Source organism: Amyelois transitella, chromosome 22 (genome assembly GCF_032362555.1).
Source record: "Amyelois transitella isolate CPQ chromosome 22, ilAmyTran1.1, whole genome shotgun sequence".
NCBI lineage: Eukaryota > Metazoa > Arthropoda > Insecta > Lepidoptera > Pyralidae > Amyelois > Amyelois transitella.
Window position 1 is genome coordinate 2,068,311 of NC_083525.1, and position 21,491 is coordinate 2,089,801.

Sequence of the window (21,491 nt, forward strand, 5' to 3'; positions counted from 1 at the left end):
ATTTGAATCTCAATATTCTATTATTAAGCCAAATAGCTGAACGTGGCCATTCAGTCTTTCCACGACTGTTGGCTCTGTCTACCCCGCGAGGGATATAGACGTGACCATATGTATGTATGTACGATGCAACCGGGACGCAATGCCAAGAATAAGACACATCATTTTTACTTAATAATTGTTTTATTATTTGTTACAGGAATTAATCACAATGTTTCACGGAGGCATATGGGCGAAGCTGGAGGGCGTGTACAAGTGGTACGTCCTGGGGCTGGTCTCCATTGGCTACATCCTCGGAGAGTTGGGGCACTACCTTATAGGTAAGAATCATCATCATCTAACTGACTGTTGGCTCTGTCTACCCCGCATGGGATATAGCCGTAACGATATGTATGTATCATCATCGTCATCCAATCATTACTTAGTACATACTTACTGGAAGTTAAAGTACATACAGTATTACATCATCGGGGAGTTGGGGCACTACCTTATAGGTAAGAATCATCATCATCTAACTGACTGTTGGCTCTGTCTACCCCGAAAGGGATATAGACGTAACGATATGTATGCACTTTTACAATCAGCGTGTTTGACGTCATGATAATAGATCGGGTGAGGTTTTTTTCACGAAGCAACTCCCGTCTGACCTCCGCAACTTTTTCAGGGAAACCTGACCTATCATGATAAAAGCTGCGTTATATGAATGTGCCTATTCCTTTAGTTGTATTTTAAGGGAAAGTGAAGGAGCGTTTCTATTTTAAAGTACCGGGAACGGGAACAGCTCCAATCCTAACTTTTAAATTAAATACACTGTTCAGTTTAAAAAGTTATATATATGTATATCCTACTAATATTATAAATGCGAAAGTTTGTGACTACCTTTGTCAGGATGTCAGTATGGATGTTTGTTTACTCTTTCACGCAAAAACTACTAAACCGATTACGATGTATGTAGGTAGCTGAAGACCCAGAATAATATAAAGGCTACTTTTTATCCCGGAGTTCGCATTGATTGTTAAGTTATGATAGGGTTTCCACGCGGACGGAGTCGCGGGCACAGCTAGTAAAAAATATAAATAAACAACAATGTGCCACTAACCACGGCAACTTCTTACTAAGAATTGAAGATCGTTCAATATAAAAATGTACAGACTTGCTTATATAAATCACTAAGACCTAGTGATCTAGATAAAATTAGCCTTGGATGACCATACTCGTATAGATGCAGATTGCCTCTAACATATGTGAGGATAATGTTACACTAGCCACCCCACCCGGCTTTGCATAGATTTTAAAGGCATTCGGAGCGTACCCTAAATGTATTTTCGGAACGTACAATTGTAACGTACATACATTTTGGAAATGATAATCGTGTTTTAATGAACAATAATTTGAACATTTGTGCCGTGCCGGGATCTCGAAACTAATAAACAAAAAAAAAAATAGGACCACTCCATCTCGTTCTCATGGATGTCGTATAATGCGACTAAGTGATAGGCTTATAAACTCGGGATTGATTTTTTATTAGACGATGGGCTAGCAAACTTTTACTATTTAAATTTCAGTTCTCTTTGTCTACCCCGCAAGGGATATAGACGTGATTATATCTGTGTAATCTGGAAGATATTGTGAAACTACTGGGCATAAAGATCGCAGCAGAAACCATAGAAATAGGAATACTATACAATAATAGAAATGCCATGTTGTAATTTATTTGTGTTGAATGTGTTGAATAATTGTGTCATAATCAACACGTGTGACGTCACATTCTTTAGTCTTCTTTCTTATGACGAAGAAGTAACACGTAAACTAAAAGCACCATCTTTTGCGTTCAGGGGTTAAACTGGTATTCTGTTTCGTTTTTGCACTACACAATATTACGTCGATAGTTTATAAATTGCGTAATTTTCACAAGTGCGCAATGTCACGGCCGTTTGAACAAAAACTGTGAGGCGGTGTTCAATTAGCTTTGCTTGATTTGTAATTAACATTAATGAATGGTAGTACTAATAATAGTACGTACATAAAATCACGCCTTTTTCCCGGAGAGGTAGGCAGAGACTACATCTTTCCACTGGCCACGATCTCTGCATAGGTACTTCCTCCGCTTCATCCACGTTCATAACTCTTCATGCAAGCTCGGCGGGTAGGTACTCTTGTCAGAAGGAGTTCTTCTGCACAAAGACAATCTTTATCAGAACTAGTTTTACCGTGCCGTGTGGTTCCCGGCACCAATAAAAAAAAGAATAGGACCACTCCATCTCTTTTCCATGGATGTCGTAAAAGGCGACTAAGGGATGGACTTATAAACTTGGGATTCTTCTTTTAGGCGATGGGTTAGCAACCTGTCATTAGTTGAATCTCAATTCTATCATTAAGCCAAATAGCTGAACGTGGCCATTCAGTCTTTTCAAGACTGTTGGCTCTGTCTACCCCGTAAGAGATATAGCCCATGAAAAATCCAAAGATATGTCAATTCTTAAGTGATAACCCACAATAATTAATAAAATTTTTGAATTTGAATTTGGGAAAAACGCCTAACTCCGAAATCAGCCTTAAACAATAAGTCTCTCACTTAAATTCTTGTTCACAGGAACCACATCAAAAGTGACAGCCGATGACCTACATTACGGAGATAAGGCGTGCATGTTAAACGCGACCCATCTCTCTCTCAGCCAACTGCCTGTCATCTGTGAGGACGTCAACTCGTCTGATATGTTAGTTTATTTCTAAATAGTCGTAGAACTAGTACTGTCAGCTGCTGAGAAATTGTACGGTTCTAGATTGTATGAACGGAAGGTTTTGTTTCACTGACGTTGACTGTACATTTAATTTCCAACTAGTTTTCCAGGAAGAAGCAACCTTAAATCCTTAAAAATGTACAAACATACACGTCTAGAACCCTTGCAGGGTAGATAGAGCCAACAGTCTTGAAAAGACTGAAAGGCCACGGTTAGCTTAAGGTGGGAATGATATTCAAATAGTGACAGGTTCGCCCATCGCCATCGAAGAGGAATTCTAAGTTTTTCCCTTAGTCAACTTTTACTATATCTTTTGGGTATATACACTTGGGATTCTTCTTTTAGGCGATAGAATTGAGATTCAAATAGTGGCAGGTTGCTAAACCTGCCACTATTTGAATCTCAATTCTATCGTTTAGCCAAACAGCTGAACGTGGCCTATCAGTATTTTAGGCTCTGTCTTCCCCGCAAGGGATATAGACAAGACGTATGTAAGTATGAATTGAAATTTTAAATATTGATAACATCATATCATCTATAAAACTGGTATTTTTTTAAATTAAATACCTAATTAGCACTAATCTGTCTCAAGTTATAAAAAATAAACAATCGTCTTTTTTTGTATAATACCACTAAACTACACAATCAACCTGTTATACATTAAATTAGCTAAGTAATAAAAAATCTGAAATAATATCTGATTAAAGTTTGTTTTTTTTGTAATAAGTCTGCATTGACGAGTGTCATTATAATATTTTGACACGAACAATTTGAGTACATATAACTATGTTACCTAGTAACTAGTTTGATTACAAAGAAACCGGCAGTAATAAAAAATATATAGCAGTAGGTAATAGTTATTAAAAAAAGATCAAAAATAATACTGATACACGTGCCGTTAAAATTGTAGTAGGCTATTAAAGAAATGAATATCAACCCTTTATCCTTAGATCAGGAAAGCCTAACCCGTTTTCAATGTGAATGTGTTTCTTTCTTTAGTCGCCACTCACGACATCTATGGTGGATAAGGAATGGATTGGTTGGTCATATTTTAAACTAGCTGTGCCCGCGACTTCATCCGCGTTAAATAGTTATTTTGGCCATCATTGAAGCCCTCAAGGATGAATAATTTGCCCCGTATTTTTTCACATATTCCATTTTTTCTTTGCTCCTTATAGTTGCAGCGTGATGTTATATAGCCTAAAGCCTTCCTCAATAAATGGTCTATTCGACGCAATAAGAATTTTCCAATTCGAACCAGTAGTTCCTGAGATTAGCGCGTTCAAACAAACAAACTCTTTAGCTTTATAATATAAGTATATGTATATTAAAAAAACAATGACCGTTCATTATCATATTAACTATTTTTTAATACGATCTTCTCAGAATGTTCGGTAGCAAATATATACCTAAGTAGTTAACTCTTCACAATGTTTAAGATAAAATCGACGTACTATGATATCTTTATTGTTTGCCGACTGAGAACCCAATACGCACGCGCTGCCGTGATCATATCGCGAGCGTACAAATTGATTCTAATAGATCTAGACTAGATCATTAGTCATCTTGTACAATCGCGCGCAGCCCCCGTTGTATGGCATGCGCGACGCCATTTGATCGCGCGAAAAAACTGTCGATGTTTCGCTTTTTTATCATGACGTAAAATGGAACAGCGATAGTTATCGCGCGATAAATACGACGTCGCGCGCGTCATGCTACGAGGGTAAACTCTTGTTTCTGCTTCGAAATTTATTTTTCAAATTCAGTATGACGTAGACCTTGTTGCCGTGTGGTTCAGAGTAGGACGACTCCGTCGTAAAAAGTGACTAAGGGGTAGGTAAATTAACTTGAGATTCATCCTTAACGCGAACGCCTAGCAACCTTTGATTGGAAAAAGGGTTTTCTGAGAAAGTTCAAATGTATTAATTCTACCCGTGCGAATCCGGGCGGATCGCTATTATGCCTATAAAATTACGACTAGAATGTGACGTCATGCAAGTAGGATGTTGATTTTTAATTACACATTTCCTATAATAAATATCAACTCACCTTAAACGATAGGAAATAATTAATTAGAATTTTGAAAATTTTTGTAATTATTCACTGCAGTATACGACGTGACATTGAATTAATTCGTCATTAAATTGATGTGGACCAAAAAATTTTAATGTGATTGTCATTGAAGTTTGGGTCACTAAGTATATGTTTTTGTTCTGGTTTTTGGATTGGTGTGTGTATGTAGGTACATAAACTTATATATTTTGGAATGCGTAGGTTGATATAATTTAGCTTACCTAAGTAAGACGAACTACGTGGAGACCCGCAACAGAAAAAGTTACAAATGATTTTGTTTTAAAACCGATCCCATACATACATAAATACGAATGGTTAAATCATCACTTTAGAATAGAACCACTCCATCTCTTTCCTATGGATGTCGTAAAAGGCGACTAAGGGATATGGTAACAAACTTGGGATACTTCTTTCAGGCGATGGGCTAGCAACCTGTCGCTATTTGAATCTCAATTCTATCACCAATTCATACTTAGGTTCATGGTCAAAAGGCGCATCCAGGGTTCCTCATCAGAGAGGTGAGGATGTAAACCGGATCAATGCCAGGAGAAATAAGAAGGAACTGATGATTTATGTACACGCAAGCTCAAATAATGTCATGACATGATTAGACATGTTCTTACTTGTTCGGGCATTTTATTTACTTATTTATAATTAACCATTGTTTCAGGGCGAACCTATTTATGGCACAACAATTTTTTTTTTATATTTTAGTAAGTAAAAACATACCTACCTAAGCCTATGTTTATCGAGAAAACATTACTTGCAGAATCGACCAAATCAGCGTTAAATTGGTTGTATCTTATGATAATGACTGCCTGTATAGCTTAGTCATGACCTTGGGATGCAAGGTTAAGGCCACAGGATACCAAGGTCAGCCCTTTACTTTCAAACGGATGTTTGCGGTTCTCCTCATTATTGTCAGCATCAGCCCCCGAAAATCTATTGCTGTCCCGTTTTGACGTCATAATAGAAAGTGAAACAGCGATAGTTTTTAATGCTAGAAGTACGAGTCGGCTTGTTTTCTTTCCCGCCTTATACCAACTCTTTAAACAGGCGATATGAATTAATCAGCTTTCTTTTAAGTTTGGATTGAGTCCATGATGCCGGGTTGTCAAACCTGTCATAATTCTTGAACATCGTTATTTTAACAAATCAAGTTGATATTCAATTAAACGATAGGCTGTCTTTACATAAAGCACATAACTTACTTCCTACTCATCATCGACCACTTCTTTAGTTTTTTCTACTGTCAAGCCCGTAATTTTTCTTTTTGTCATGTGTATTTCCTGTCTATAACGTAATAATTTCAATCAATAGGTACATTATGTCAGAAATACACCTGTTTTTCAGTCGGTCAGTTTCATTCTAGACCATAATACATTCAGTCTAGATTTATAAAATATCATCATCGCACAAAAAGCTGATACAGTGAATTTTTTCAGAGCACAAAGAACCAATTCATTTGACTATTTATTACTGAAGTAAAAACTCCATGTTGCGCTAAAGAAATATTCATACAAGAAAAATCAAATCGAATATAGGAAGCAGAACACAGACAAAAAATAGTCTGGTTAAAATGCCTAGGAGCAGAAAAGCCATAAAGCCAATAAGTACGTAGTAAATTCTTAAATGGCAAACAGCACATTTTAATGATTGAGTAGGTACCTATTCAGTCCAATCTTATCTTCTTTTCATCTATACTAATATTATAAAGCTGAAGAGTTTGTTTGTTTGTTTGAAAGCACTAATCTCAGGAACTACCTACTGGTTCGAATTAAAAAAATATTTTTGTGTTGAAAAGACCATTTATCATCACGCTGCAACTATTAGGAGCGAAGAAATAATGGATAATGTGAAAAAAATCGGGGAAAATTATTCATCCTTGAGGGTTTCAATGATGCCCAAAATAACTATTCCACGCGGACGAAGTCGCGGGCACAGCTAATTTTGGATAAGGACAATTTCTTGCCCCCGTGGCATGGCACGAATGACGCCGTTATCGCTCGTATCCCGTTTCATTGTCATACTATAAAGCGAAACGGCGATAGTTTTTCGCGCGATAAACACGGCGACACGCGTGCCATGGTACGGGGTCTCTCATGTCTCTGCTGAAATTTATTTTTCAAATACAATAAGTCGTAAGCCGTATTGCCGTGTGGTTCAGAATAGGACGACTCCGTCTCTTTTTCATTTATGTCCTAAAAGGTGACTAAGGACAGCCCTACATTCATCTCTGTTTCTCGATAAAAAAAGAATTAGAAATCTTCATAGTATGAATAAGCATTAATTGAGATTGAGCGTCTTAGGTGACTCTTAATCTTAAACCACATGTTAACCACATGCTTAACAATTTTCTAAGATTAAAATGGGAACAAAATTTTAAATTAAATAAAAACTAATCTATAAACTACTTCCTGGATGTCAAAAAATGGGTCATTGTTAACGTTCTACTCGAAGCCTTGATAAAAATTAGTATGGTACAAGCCTGTACCACGAAATTAGTAGATAATACTCATTATTAGTAATGATCTAAGTACTTCTTGTTTTTTTTACAAGTTTCTGAGAAAATACGTTGGAAATTCCTGATTTTTCCGAAGGCAGCTTAATATTTGGGCCGCGTTTACATCTTAGGAAGACCTAAAAACAACAACATTGTACGTAATGCTCAAAGCATTGCCCACCAGTAAATTTCTAGAAAAGAGCAAACAGATATATCTTACAGGTTCATAATAATAATACTAGGTGTAGCGGGAGCGATGATTCGGCTCGACCGCAACCAAAGGGAAGATCTTCCGCCAGGCTAGGTGTTATGCCTGGGGAACCGCGCGACAGACGATGTTGAGACGGAGGTTGTATTTATGCCAATCCATGAAACCTTTGTTTGCGCGATTTAGATTCTTCGCTGCTATTGGCTGAGCGCGTCATTTTTTTCGCTATGATCGACAGTTGTTGTGTAATTGGCAGTTGTCTGTGTTGAAATGTCACCACACTAGGTGTCAATTTGAGATCGAGTTACAGAACAATCTCAAAAAAATGTATTTAATAGAAATCCTACTTATATTTAATAGATACATAAATATTATATTATTTTTATCCAGGTGTTGTGTGGTTCCCGGCACCAATACAAAAAAGAATAGGACCACTCCATCTCTTTCCCATGGATGTCGTAAAAGCCGACTAAGGGGTAGGCTTATAAACTTGGGATTCTTCTTTTAGGCGATGGGCTAGCAACCTGTCACTGTTAGAATCTCAATCATATCTTAAAACCAAATAGCTGAACGTGGCCTATCAGTCTTTGCAAGACTGTAGGCTCTGTCTACCCCGCAAGGGATATAGACGTGACTATATGTATGTATGTATGTTTTTATACAGATGCGAGACGCTAACGCTGAACGGCACGAGGTACTGCGAGTGGGGATACAATGGCCTGGGCATTGACTACCAGATCCTCGCCGGACCAGCCTTCATGGCTGTCTTCACTGTCGTCGGCGTTATACTGGGCGTCGTAGCTGATAAGTAAGTTCACGAATTCCAAGCTGCAAGACCTGGATCCTCCCGAACAGAAACTCTTAGTAGAAAAACGTCTAAATATCAAGAGTTTAGGGTAGAGACTACCAGATCTTCGTCGAACTAGCCTTGATTGATGTCTTTACTGTTCTCGGCATTATATTAGGCGTAGCTGATAAGTTAATTGACAAATTCTAGCCGAGAAAACCTATAGTGTCGTGTGGTTCCCGGCACCAATACAAAAAAGAATAGGACCACTCCATTTCTTTCCCATGGATGTCGTAAAAGGCGACTAAGGTATAGGCTTATAATAATAATAATAATAAAGGGGCCCATTTAGTGAGTGGCGAGTCACCACCTGCCACATAATAGTCACGTATTCATGATTATGGCAGGTGTCCGAACTTCTCCAGCAATAGCCCAGTTTAAATCCATCCAAACGTCAACTCCATAACCCATCATCCTTTTCCTTATTTTGTAATAGCTCCACCTCCTGCCGAGACCTGTTCATGGACATATCGTCTATTGGTATGGCCGGGAACGGGTTTTGGCAGGAGAACAACATAACATCAACTTCTCCAAAGGGCCTCTACGTGTTGGATTTATATCCCCACGCAAGCCTCTCAAAAATCCGGGGTGTATAGACCCGTGAAATCCAAGCGGAGAAACATAATAATAATAATAATAAAGGCGTCGGGACGTGACGACCCCATCGCCCTCTGTGGAAGGGTTTCCTTCCCAGTGCAGGCAGTCTCCGCGGGGCGGCTTGTGGCGAAGCCGTTGGTGAGTGGCGACACCACGGACCCTACCTCCTGGGGAACATACAGACATGCGCCATACACACACATACACACAGTGACACTTTCCCCGCCTCTGGCTTGCCTTGGCCGGCCGGCCAGAGTGGAGTCGCAAGAGCAGATCCTATGCTCCAGGATGGAAGTGTATTGCACGTAATGGCGTAATAGCGGGGAAACCAGCACGGGGTCATGCCTCGTGCTCGTGAAACCGGGGCCGCACCTCTCGGCATCCTATAGCTGCTTTTAACGTGTTGCGCCCTGGCCGCCGCATAGTGGCTTATTTAGGGTGCCCACAGGCTGCTGTATAGCCAATGAGCAGCGAGTCACCATCTGCCTAATCAAAATTATGTGAGAGATTTTCGAGGCAGATGTCCGTATCTCACTCCATAGCCCAGAAATCCAATCCATTAGCATCCCATCCGCATGACCCAAATTAAGTAAATCCCTTCCTGGCAATAGTTTGGCAGCTATGGAGGGCTGTCCGTTGGTGCATCCCAATGGTTCATCAAGGGACAGATCTCCACAGCTGCAGCCATCTCACTTTAGAACAAAAGGTACCAAAGGGCCTCTTCATGTTGGCTTCGGCCCCATGAACGCCTCCCAAATGACCGGGTCCCTATGGGCCCGTGCACATTTTACATGTACCAACATAATAATAATAATATATATCTTTATTTCACCATAAACAGAGTTAGGTAAATAAATATAAAAGGTAGGTTACAAAATGAATATGGTGGGTTGACACCTGAACTAGGATAAATCCTGTATCTCAGGTTGCCAACCCTCCACCCCATATAATGGTCTTAATAACTAGGTAACATTATTTCTGATCTTAATACAGTAATTATGATTATCATTTATTACAAAGCTTGGAGGGTAGCAGCACATTTGTTCATCAGTAAGTACCAGACATCGCATACACAAAGTGCGCAGCGCAAGTGACTTCTGGCGTATGGTACAAGTTATAAGCTGTTAGTTTTAACAAACATTTTCAATTTTTCTTTTAAGAAGTAGTAACTCAATTTACTACCGTTATTATTATTTGTCTTTGCAAAATTGACAAAGAGAAGAAAAAAAATATATAAAAATAAATAAAAATTAAACCATACAGAACTATAAAAATATATAATATACATAATAATAAAACAGTGAGTATTCAAAAATTGAAATTTGCACTATCTAAATTAACTTGTAATCTTAAGTATGTTTTCCGTTTCAAGGTAGTCCAATGCTATCAAGTTATTTTTCAATGACGTTTTTAGACTTTTTCTATTCATATTGAGAATTTTATTTAAATTATTTAAGTGTCTGTATAAGAAGGGACCAGTGAATGAAGCTTGCCGTTGGGCGAATGCAGATTTGAATGAAGGCACATTGGTTCGTATTCTTCTTCTATGTTGATTTATTTGGGAGGGTACAATTGTTTTGTGATGGCGGAGAACTGACTGAAGAATAAATAATTGTCTTACCGTAAGCATTTGAGATTCTTTGTACAGTGTATCTGTAGGGTATCTTCTGGGTTTGCGTAACATAACCTTAATAACAGCTCTTTGAGCTCTCTCTAACTCTGATAGGTGTGTTACAGCAGCTCCACCCCAAACAGGTATACAATAGGTTAAGAGGGATTGAACAAGGGCAAGATAAATATTTTTAATTAAGTTAATGTCAGCAGATTCCCTAAGATTTTTGAATATATGGAGCAGTTTACGAACCCGTTTACTGAGCTCAGAAATATGTGGTTTCCATGTAAGGTTTTTGTCCATTACAATTCCTAAGTATTTGTGGGTGTCTGTATGAATAAGATTCGGGCAGTGGCAGGTAGTGTTCGACTGGGGGTCTCTGGTACAGCTTAAAGTGTGGGCTTGAATATCAAAATCTGGTGGTGGTTTAGTTGCTTCTGAAATTCGAAAGCATATATATTTCGTTTTAGGAACGTTCAATGTTAAAAGGTTATGATCTAGCCATTTCATAACAGTAAGTAAACCAGTTTCTGCCGCTTCTTTTACTTCTGTCCACGAATCACCCCAAAACATCAAGGCAGTGTCGTCCGCGAATGCTAGAATATTACCGCTACTCAGTTTAAGATTACACAAACTATTAACATAGGCTAAGAACAGAGTAGGACCAAGTGTGCTACCCTGGGGTATACCGTATGTAATAGGTAGACTTGTGCTTTGAACATTAGACACTTTAACTACTTGACTTCTATTTGACAGGTAGTCGCGGAACCACTCGAGTGCCACTCCCCTTATCCCCAAACCCTCCAGCTTTAGCAAGAGTAATGGTATTGATACGGTGTCGAATGCCTTTTTTAGATCTATAAAGATGCCTATGCATCTCTTTCCACTATCCAAGGCTTTAGTGACAGTATCCGAAAGATTTGCGACAGCGTCCTCTGTGTTTCTACAAGAGCGGAATCCATATTGGTTATCAGCTAACAGTTGCTTATTTTCCAAGAAGCTGGTTAGCCGGGTGTTAATAACCTTTTCAATAATTTTACTAATGGAGTTCAATAAAGAAATCGGCCGGTAGTTCGACACCGATTCATCACCTCCACCCTTGTAGACGGGTACAACTTGAGCACTCTTAAAAATACTTGGGAAGACACCAGCCGAAATACCAAGATTACAAAGATGGGCAATCATCGTACATAGAATTGAATGAGAATTTTTAAGAATTGAGTTAGTTATGCAATCTGGACCAGGCGCACTGTAGTTTCTGAGATTTAGAATGATTTTATCTATTTCAATAGAGTCTGTGGGGTATAGGCACATTGAGTCCATATTTCCAGAAGAGGATGTAGCTTTTGTGAGCTGACTCTCAGTCATGTCTAATTTTGACAGAATCTCCGTTGCAAGATCTTTACCTACAGATGTAAAAAACGAGTTGACATGATTAAGTGACTGTTCTGGACTTGGTGAAATTTTTAGTAGAGGAGTTGCCTGTGAATTTTTCTTTTTGATATTACACATTTCCTTCACCGTGTCCCATGTGCCTTTGGTGTTTTTATAATGTTGGCTGAATTTATTTTTGTAATAGTTTATTTTGAGTAATTTTGCTGTTTGGTTGCAGACATTACGATACCTAATGTATGTTTCTTTAATAGTATCATCATTAGGATTCCGTTTAGAAAGTCGGTGTAGTCGAATTCTCTTCTGGAAGCATTTAACAATGCCTGGCGTAATCCACGGTTTTATGGGTCTTTTCCTTTTAGTAAAAGTTAAAGTGTTTGTGTGACAGGCAATCAGCTGTTGGAGCGTTTCGGTTAGAATTTTAGCGGCTTGGTCTGGATCCTTAGTTAACAGGTATGGGTTCCAATCTATTGTTTCAATTGCTTTTCGTATCGCTTCATAGTTAATCCTGGTCCTGGTTAGAGAAGATACTCCAGCAGAGTGAAGGCCAAGAGATGTGGAGATCGATAGAAAGATCGGTAGGTGGTCTGTCGTATCTGATAGAAGGATGTATGTTTTAAACTGACCTACGAGTTTGCACATGAAGTGGTCATAACAGGTACGTCCATGAGTAGGTTTATCTATGGTGTTTTGTAAACCATGGGAACCTACAATTTCAAGATAATCACTAACATGGGAGTTATTAGTGTCTAGAGTGTCAATATTTATGTCGCCTGTGAGAACAATATTTCGTGATCTGGTTGTGAGTAATAGGCTATCAAGAGAATCAAGGAAATTACTGGGGTTAGCAAATGCCCAGGGGCGATAAAGACCAAACACAGTTAGGTTACCTATTTTAGCGGCAAGACAATTTGCTTCTTGTAACTCAATTTCCTCGACAGAAGCTCTGATAGCCTCGCTAATGTACATTATGACACCATCATTTTGGTTGAAGCTTTTTTTGGTATAATAAAGAGAAAAGCCGTCAAGTGTTGGGGGGATAGAGTTCTCGTCGCACCAACATTCAGACAGAACTATTATGTGTACATTTGTTTTCAAGCCAGTGAGGAATACTAAGAAGTTGTCCAGATTTTTGTTAACACTTCTTATATTCAAAGATATGATATTCAGTTTATTTTTACAACCTGGTACAAGGTTATCCAGGTCAGCTGATAGTTGTTTGGGGTCCTCTATCAACGTACATGAGGGGGAACAAGCTAAGTCAATTTCTTCGGATAAGTCCGGGCTATTCATATTAAAAGTAATTGCGTGAGAAGTTTCTGTGAAAAGGAGGGTTTCTGGAATAAACTTCTTGTATGAAAAACAAAACTAATTGAAAAGAAGAAGTATCGGGAAGAATCTTGTGCGCTTAGGGTTACTTTAGAGTTGTATGGGTATGAATGGGGAGTTTGTTTTACTGCTTTGGAAAGAGTGTGCAATTTCGTGAAATCAATTGAGTGATGTGTTTTGCTGTGTATAAAAGTATAACAAATAATAATTAAAGTAAATTTTGTTACATGCATAGGAGAAACATTTAGATTGTAGTAAATAGTAAATACATTGAAACCTTTGGCTAGTCATTTCGATTTCAAAATTTGTAGTTGATCTTCACTTTTAACCAAGATATAGGGGTCGCCTTGTTTTTTACGCAAATAAACTAGGCCATTTGATGTCCAGCAGAAGTCATATCCCATGGTTTTTCGGAATTCCCGGGCTAGGTAATACAGGCGTGCTGCACGTGGGGTGAGGTGATCAGAGAGGTATATCTCAGTTTTCGGCCCAACCAAACCCATGTGCGACGTATTTAGTTGCTCCGTCTTGAATCGGATTGAATTCAGCTTGTGGTTTTTTGCTGCCGTAAGGATGTTAGTTTTTATAAACTTGGGATTCCTCTTTTAGGCAATGGGCTAGCAACCTGTCACTATTTGAATCTCAATTCTATCACTAAGCCAAACAGCTGAGCGTGGCCTATCAGTCTTTTCAAGACTGGTGGGTCTGTCTACCCCGCTAGGGATATAGACGTGATCATATGTATGTATGTATGTACGTTATCTAATTGTAGGTATTGAAAATAATTTTGTTTCGGTAACTGGCAGAATAAACAAAGCTGACAGCGATCTCCAAGCTCCGAAATATAACAGATGAGACTAGTTCAAAGAGGACACGCTAAGACGAGGGAAATTGTCTGCAAGTCGACCTGGCTGCCATTTTAACCCTCAACCATCATTTTGCCTCATAACCCACCCATTAGTCCCAACGAGCCGATCTTTTAGTACCACACCACATATTGTTTTGTTCAGTAGATAACTTACTGAACAAAACAATATGTGGTGTATAGCGGGGCGAGATTGAGAAGTAAACGCCAACTACGGGATAACAAATTTACTTCGGTAACTTATAAAAAGAAATACAAAACTCGCTCGCTAATAAGAAGTGCATACCGCACCGGTCCGCGCGTTGTTTAAAGACTGACTTGTTCAATGAGGCGCGCGGGCGGTCCTCGGCGCGGGCGCTGGGAACGGCGTGGTATGGACGAGGGGGGCGGAGGTTGACGCAATGTCTCCCCGGAAGAGCCTACAATGTTGCCCGCTATAGGTGCTTTATGAACCTCTTACTTCTTCACATCAACAGGTACAACAGAGCCAGGGTCCTCTCCGTCTGCACCCTGGTCTTCGCCATCGCTATACTCCTCATGGGGACAGTCACTGAGTACTGGCATCTAGTTGTTCTGAGGTATGTTATGTTTATTTATTGCTTCGACGAGTGGTACAAAAAAAGAAAAAAATAGCCGAAATTCTCCATAAGACGATTCTTTAATTTAATTAATATTGTGAAGTTGATGTTGTTGAAGAAAATGCTGCAGTGCAGTTTGTTGCCGCTTCTTCTGCACTGACACCTTGGAAGCGGCAGTAAACTTAGTTTTTAAGTAGGTAATTTATTTGACGTCAACCAATGTTGTTAAACCATACGTTTTGACAATTATTAAGCGATATATAGTATCCTATAGTAATGAATAAAAATTTTGAATTTGAATTTGAATTTGCTTCGACGACTGGTACAAAAAAGAAGACAATGGCTGAAATTATCCATAAGACGATTGATGATGCAAGGCTTTGATTTTTCCTGTTAAGGGTTAAAGGAATTTGGGCAAAAGTCTCTCCGTGTCAAATCCTTTTTTATTTGGGATATTCGTAATTTAATTTGGTTACATACATACATAAAATCACGCCCTTTTCCCGGAGGGGTAGGCAGACTATATCTTTCCCCTTGCCACGATCTTTGCATACTTCCATCGCTTCATCCACATTCATAACTGTCTCTCTTAATTTGGTTGACTGTAAGAAGAAGGCGACTGAGGGAAAGCCTTTAAACTTCGGATTATTCCTGAAGGCGATGGGCTAGCAACCTGTCTCTATTTGAATTTCAATTCCATCATTAAGCCATGTAGCTGGATGAAGCGTTTCAGAATTTTCAAGACTGTTGGCACTGTCTACTCCGCAAGCATTAAAGAAGTGACCATTGATATGTAGTTTGTTTAGTTTAGTATATATGTAAGAGAAAATCTTATAAAGTTATGATTCTTCTTTTGGGTTAGCAACCTGTCACTATCTCTGTATATCAATTCCATTCAAACGTTGCTTGTGACTATAAGCTCTGTCTACTCCGTAAGAGCTAAAGACGTGTCATATGTTTACCTATGTGTCACTGAAATGCCATATAACTAGGAAGCTTATTTTAGAAGTAATAATTGAAATAGTCCAATAAAAAAAACCGTTTTATTTTGCTACGACAGAATGATAATGGCAGCAGGAGAATCCGGGTGCAATCCGCTAGCTACCGGCATCTTGACGGATCTGTTCCCCGAGCACCAGAGGGCGCTAGTGCTGTCCATCTTCAACTGGGGCATTTACGGGGGATACGGGATCGCCTTCCCGGTCGGGAGATACATCCCTGAGGTCAACGCGTGGGGATTGGTGAGTTATTTTTATGTTCGTCTTATATTTATATTGTAACATTAATTATATAACTTTGAACCGTGACTTTTTGCCGTGTGGTTCCCGGCACAATTGAAAAAAGAATAGGACCACTCCATCTCTTTCCCAATTATGTCGTAAATGGCGACTAAGGGATAGGCTTATAGGCTTGGGACTGTTTTTTCACTATTTGAATCTCAATTCTATTATTAGGCCAAACGGCCGAACGTGGCCTGTCAGCCTTTCATGATTGCTGGCTCTGTCTACCTCGCAAGAGATATAGACGTGATTATATAGATGGATGGATTATATAACTTTGACATAGTCTTTTTTAGAGCGTAGGTATATGGTCAAATTCTAAAGTGTACCGGTTCAAAGTGTTCCATCATACGTTCAAAGAAAAAATAAAGATTCAGCGATTTTAACCTGTGAAGGTATCACTATTGCGTTTTCTTGTTAAGCCAATCTTAACTATTCGACCACTGAAACTTGTAAATCCTAAAAAAGTAACTACTTATTATACTTCCAAGCTTCATTATGATACTTCGATATCATGTTACATTTCCTGACTTTTTGCTATCATAACATATATACGTACATGTAAGTATATGTATATGAGTAAAACAATGTGGCTTACGACTAAGGAATGATCCGGTTATGATCAATCAATAATAACCATAGAGTTATCAATCGATAGAGCGCGCAACACGCTTATTACGGTGCAGTTGTCCGTTTAAACGGCAAAGGAGAAATAATAAAATACAGAAGTAGGTACTTTAAAAGACGCAAATATGTAGGTATCGCTAATAATTATATATTTGAACCTTTTGGGGTAGAAACTCTAGGACCGTGGGGCCTATCTGCCCATCATCTTTTCCGACAATTTACACATCCAGTTACCTGAATATTTAGGTTTCCTCACGATGTTTTCTCTTAATGTAAGAGCATCGGTTTGCGCTCTCTATAACACACATATTCATTACTCTATGCATAATAACATTCTCTTGTCTATATGGAATTTAAATTGTCATTAATTGACGTTTCCTTTTGCGATATATCGTAGGACGTTGGTTATTATTTACACCTGTGTTATATCCTTTAGTCTCAGATATATCATCCGCCAGTCATATGTCTTAGAAGGTTTTGCCCAAGACTCCGCTTCCGTTGGGATTTCCTCCCTTATATACCTACATCCTTGTAAATGTTTACTATAGATTCCTTTAAAATCAGTTAACTACTTAACCTACATACAAATGGTCACTTCTATATCCCTGTTTGTTGAAAGGTTTACCATTAATTTGACACACGCTTTTGCTTCTATATTTTCAGTCGTACGAAAAGTTATTTTCAATACTGTTGGCTCTATCTACCCCGCAAGGGATATAGATGTAACTAAATGTGTGCGTGTGCTTTTTTTTCTGTTTTAAAAAAGTTAATTAGCCCTATATCCACGTACGTTTTTGATTAGTATCCACAATTATCGACATTTTGTGTGTATAGATATAAACTTAATATTGGTGATAGCTTACATTACGTATGTAATCGTAATCCATCATTCATTCACCAAATATAGGATGATTAATTACAGTAATTAAGTCGTGTGGTTTCCGGTAGCATAAAAAATTAAATCGAAATCCTAAGTCCGTATCATGTAAATATGTATATAAGTTAAACTAGCTGTTGCCCGCGACTTCGTGCACCTGGAAAAGTCTATTACGGTACAGAATTCTGTATTTGGGTAAGTCAGGTATTTAAACGAAGCGACTCCACAACATTTGCAGGTGCTCACTTATACTATACTAGCTGTGCCCGCAACTTCGTCCGCGTGGAACAGTTATTTTGGGCATCATTGAAGCCCTCAAGGATGAATAATTTCCCCGTTTTTTTCACATTTTCCACTATTGCATTTATCTTTACAACTTATAGTTGCAGCATGATGTTATATAAATCCTTCCTCGATAAATGGTCTATTCAACTCAAAAACAATTTTTCAATTCGAACCAGTAGCTCCTGAGATTAACGCGTTCAAACAAACAAACTCTTCAGCTTTATAATATTAGTATAGATTGTTACGATTACATATTAAGTTTTTTGGATGTGGAGGATTTGTCACAATATTTTTATCGGCGATGTTGTTTCATGGGATATTGTTATTTATTTTTACAATTGAATAAAGCGACAGAACTATTCAGGAATCGTGGCAAGTCACCTCTACAAACCGCACACATCACGTCATATCACGCCTCTTCCCTTTCCCTGAAGGTACATCACTCATACACAGAGACTACATCATTCTATTTGTGACTTTCCCTGCATACTTCTTTCGCTTCATACTTATAGTTTCATCTTTAATACTATCTATAAATGATGATGATGATAATAATTGGCACAGAGTTGGCGAGTGTGCTACTACGGAGCTGGTATCGTGGGATTGATCATCGCTTTATTCACGTTCCTCACGCTGAGAGAACCGCCGAGGACCACAATTGGAGAAGAAGGTAATATTCTCATTCTTATTCCACAATGTATAAGTGTATTCCCCTTAAATCTAATTGTTTATTTTGTGAACATAGGTTATCACAGGATGAACATTGGGCATACAAAATTAATATTTTAAACTAAATAATAAATATTACATTGCCTCATATCAATTAAAAAATAAATATTTATTGGGTACTGTGTTTAAATCGGTTGTTTAATTGTTTAAAAAAGTTGATCAAAGGTTTATGTCTTAAATAATTTAAGATCACTAGCTTACACTATCGACTGAGTGAAATAATTTCGAATTAAATTTAAATAGTTTAGATAGTTACGATCATTTCAGATTCAGACCGCTTTTTCAGACCGACTTTTTGAGACAGAGAAAGCTACTTGACTCATACAGATTAAAAAATGAAACTGTTTTTGTTATAATAATGTAGGTATAAATACGAGTAATATGTCCAAAAATATCTCCAATTCTAAAAAAAAAACTTGTGTCTTTAAAGGTGCGGGCAACACCAACAAAGCACGCGATGCCGCCTTGGAGTCAGGCAAGAAGATGCCTCAGATCACCATCTGGCACGTGATAGCCCAGCCCAGGATCTTACTTCTCTGCTTTGCTGCATCTATCAGACATTGCGGTGAGTTCATTGTCTTGACATTATTTTTTTTAATTTAAAACAGATCGAGTTAGCCTCGAAGTAAGTTCGAGACTTGTGTTACGAGATACCAACTCGACGATACTATATTTTATAATAAATACTCATATAGATAAACATCCAAGACCCAGGCCAAACAGAGAAAGTTCGTTTGTCATCATGCCCTGGCCGGGATTCGAACCCGGGACCTCCGGTGTCACAGACAAGCGCACTACCGCTGCGCCGCAGAGGCCGTCATTATCATTATCATCACCATCGCCCTCAGAATGGACAGGACAAACACCAGAAGAATGATGATGATCTTCAAAATTAATAGATAAAAGTACGTCGCAGCCTTATAGGCGCAAATAAGGAAATTGTTTTTCTAGAATTTCAATTTACATAATAATACGGTTGAATTGAGAAATTCCACCTGTTTTTGAAGTCTGTAAAACAATGGGCAATAATTTTAATTGATTTTAACTTTAAATCTCCAGATTTTCCTGGTATAAACGGGTGTAAAACGTAATGAAGTAGAAATTTTTAATTTTGGGCGAGACGAGCTCACTTTCAAACATTTTCAGTAATTAAGCAGTGTTGAAAAAAATTCTCGGGTATAAAATATGAAAATTCGACGAAGTTCAAACTTTGTATCCCTCGCTAAAGTTTTAATGGAAACTGGAATCTGCTGTTGATTATGTAATTAAATACTTACTTAACCGGACTCGCTTTAAGCAACTCTTAGATGCGTCAATTTCAGTATATTCTGGACTTAATAATGGCAGGGCTATTATTAAATTAAGTGATAAGGAATAAATAGAGTCCTATAGACAGAACGCAGTGATTACACTTTGTGTTCTGTGGTCCCATAAATACATATACATATGTATCACGTCAATATCCCTTACGGGATAAACTGAGTCAACAGTCTTTAAGACTGAAAGGCCGCTTTCAGCTGTATGGTTCGATGGAACTTCTAAAATAGTAACAAGTTGCTAGCTTATTGCCTGAAAGAAGAACAGAAAGTTTCCTGGCTTTCCCTTAATCGCATTTTACGATATCCCTAAGAAAGAGATGGAATGGTCCTATTCTTATGTGGCGGGAACCACACGGTAATATATCACTTGGATTTAATTATTCCCACCGCATGTCCTTCTAAATCCTTGATTTTTTACCAGCAAAATGACGCTTCAATTTTTTTGCTTCTCCAAAAAATTTGTCACCTTCAAAATTTATCAACGTGTCAAATCTTTTACGGCAAAGTCGATTCTGTCTCATTACATTCAGGGTTTAAAACATTAAGTCTAGTTTTGAGACATATTTTGCATACTTGAGATCATTCCTTTCCAGTCACGGCTCCATACATTTCAATTCAAGGTTTTCTTGCCACCACGCTCAGATTTTGAGCCGGAAATTAGCACCAAATGGCCGCTCCCTCATGCTTTGTTCTGTTAGTAGGCCAATTTCTGTTCCGACCGTCAGAATCGTGACAAAATATTAATAATAAAATATATTCTGGTTTAAATAAATATAATTATTATGTTTGACGTAACTAGTCTGGCCTGACGCTAATTTTGTTAGCTCAATTTGTTTTTGATCTTCCAGACCCGATTTGAACTTTTGATTTGAATTTGAAAGGCTTCCCAATTCCAAGTTTACTCCATTCCCTTAGTCGCATTTTCCGACATCCATGGGAAAGATAACAGTAATCCATGGGAAGTTACACATTGGGTTGGGGAACATGTGGTAAAGATTAAGCTTTAACAGCGCTCTTGAATCGACTCCTTCCTTGGCCTTCAAATAATAGGTACATATTCATTCATTCAACAGGAGGTATGTGCTTCGCCTATAACGCTGATCTTTACTACCGCGACTACTTCCCAGACGTGGATCTAGGTTGGTGGTTGTTCGCCGTCACCGTCGGCATCGGATCCATAGGCGTAGTGGTTGGAGGGGTCGTCTCTGATAAGTAAGTGAGCCAGTTTATTTGTTAAAATCTATAATACTGCTGCAACAATTTGGGTAAGACTAACGTTATTTCGTTCTATTAGCTGATATATCCAATCATAGAAACATGTATATATTGCTAGTCCATCGCCTAAAAAAAGAATCCCAAGTTTATTAGGCTATCCTTTAGTTGCCTTTTACGACATCCACGGGAAAGAAATGGAGTGGTCCTATGTTTTATATTTTATACTAGCTGTGCCCGCGACTTCGTCCGGGAATAGTTATTTTGGGCATCATTGACGCCCTCAAGGAAGAATGATTTTCCACGATTTTTTTTCTCATTCTCCATTATTTCTTCGCTCCTAATAATTGCAGCGTGATGTTATATAGCCTAAAGCCTTCCTCGATAAATGGTGTATTCAACACAAAAATAATTTTTCAA

At 38.3% G+C, this 21,491-nt stretch overlaps 1 protein-coding gene across 1 annotated transcript in view; it reads left to right on the forward strand.

Annotated features, from left to right (window-relative positions):
• LOC106133194 (putative metabolite transport protein HI_1104) overlaps nt 1–21,491 on the forward strand; it is a 42,158-nt gene that overhangs the window by 17,390 nt on the left and 3,277 nt on the right. Inside the window, exons 2-9 of the mRNA XM_060950658.1 lie at nt 197–317; nt 2,591–2,714; nt 8,187–8,330; nt 14,641–14,742; nt 15,803–15,983; nt 18,376–18,481; nt 18,971–19,105; nt 20,933–21,071. Of these exons, the coding sequence (XP_060806641.1) occupies nt 209–317; nt 2,591–2,714; nt 8,187–8,330; nt 14,641–14,742; nt 15,803–15,983; nt 18,376–18,481; nt 18,971–19,105; nt 20,933–21,071 (1,040 nt within the window). The 5' untranslated portion in view covers nt 197–208. The remainder of the gene's footprint in view (nt 1–196; nt 318–2,590; nt 2,715–8,186; nt 8,331–14,640; nt 14,743–15,802; nt 15,984–18,375; nt 18,482–18,970; nt 19,106–20,932; nt 21,072–21,491) is intronic.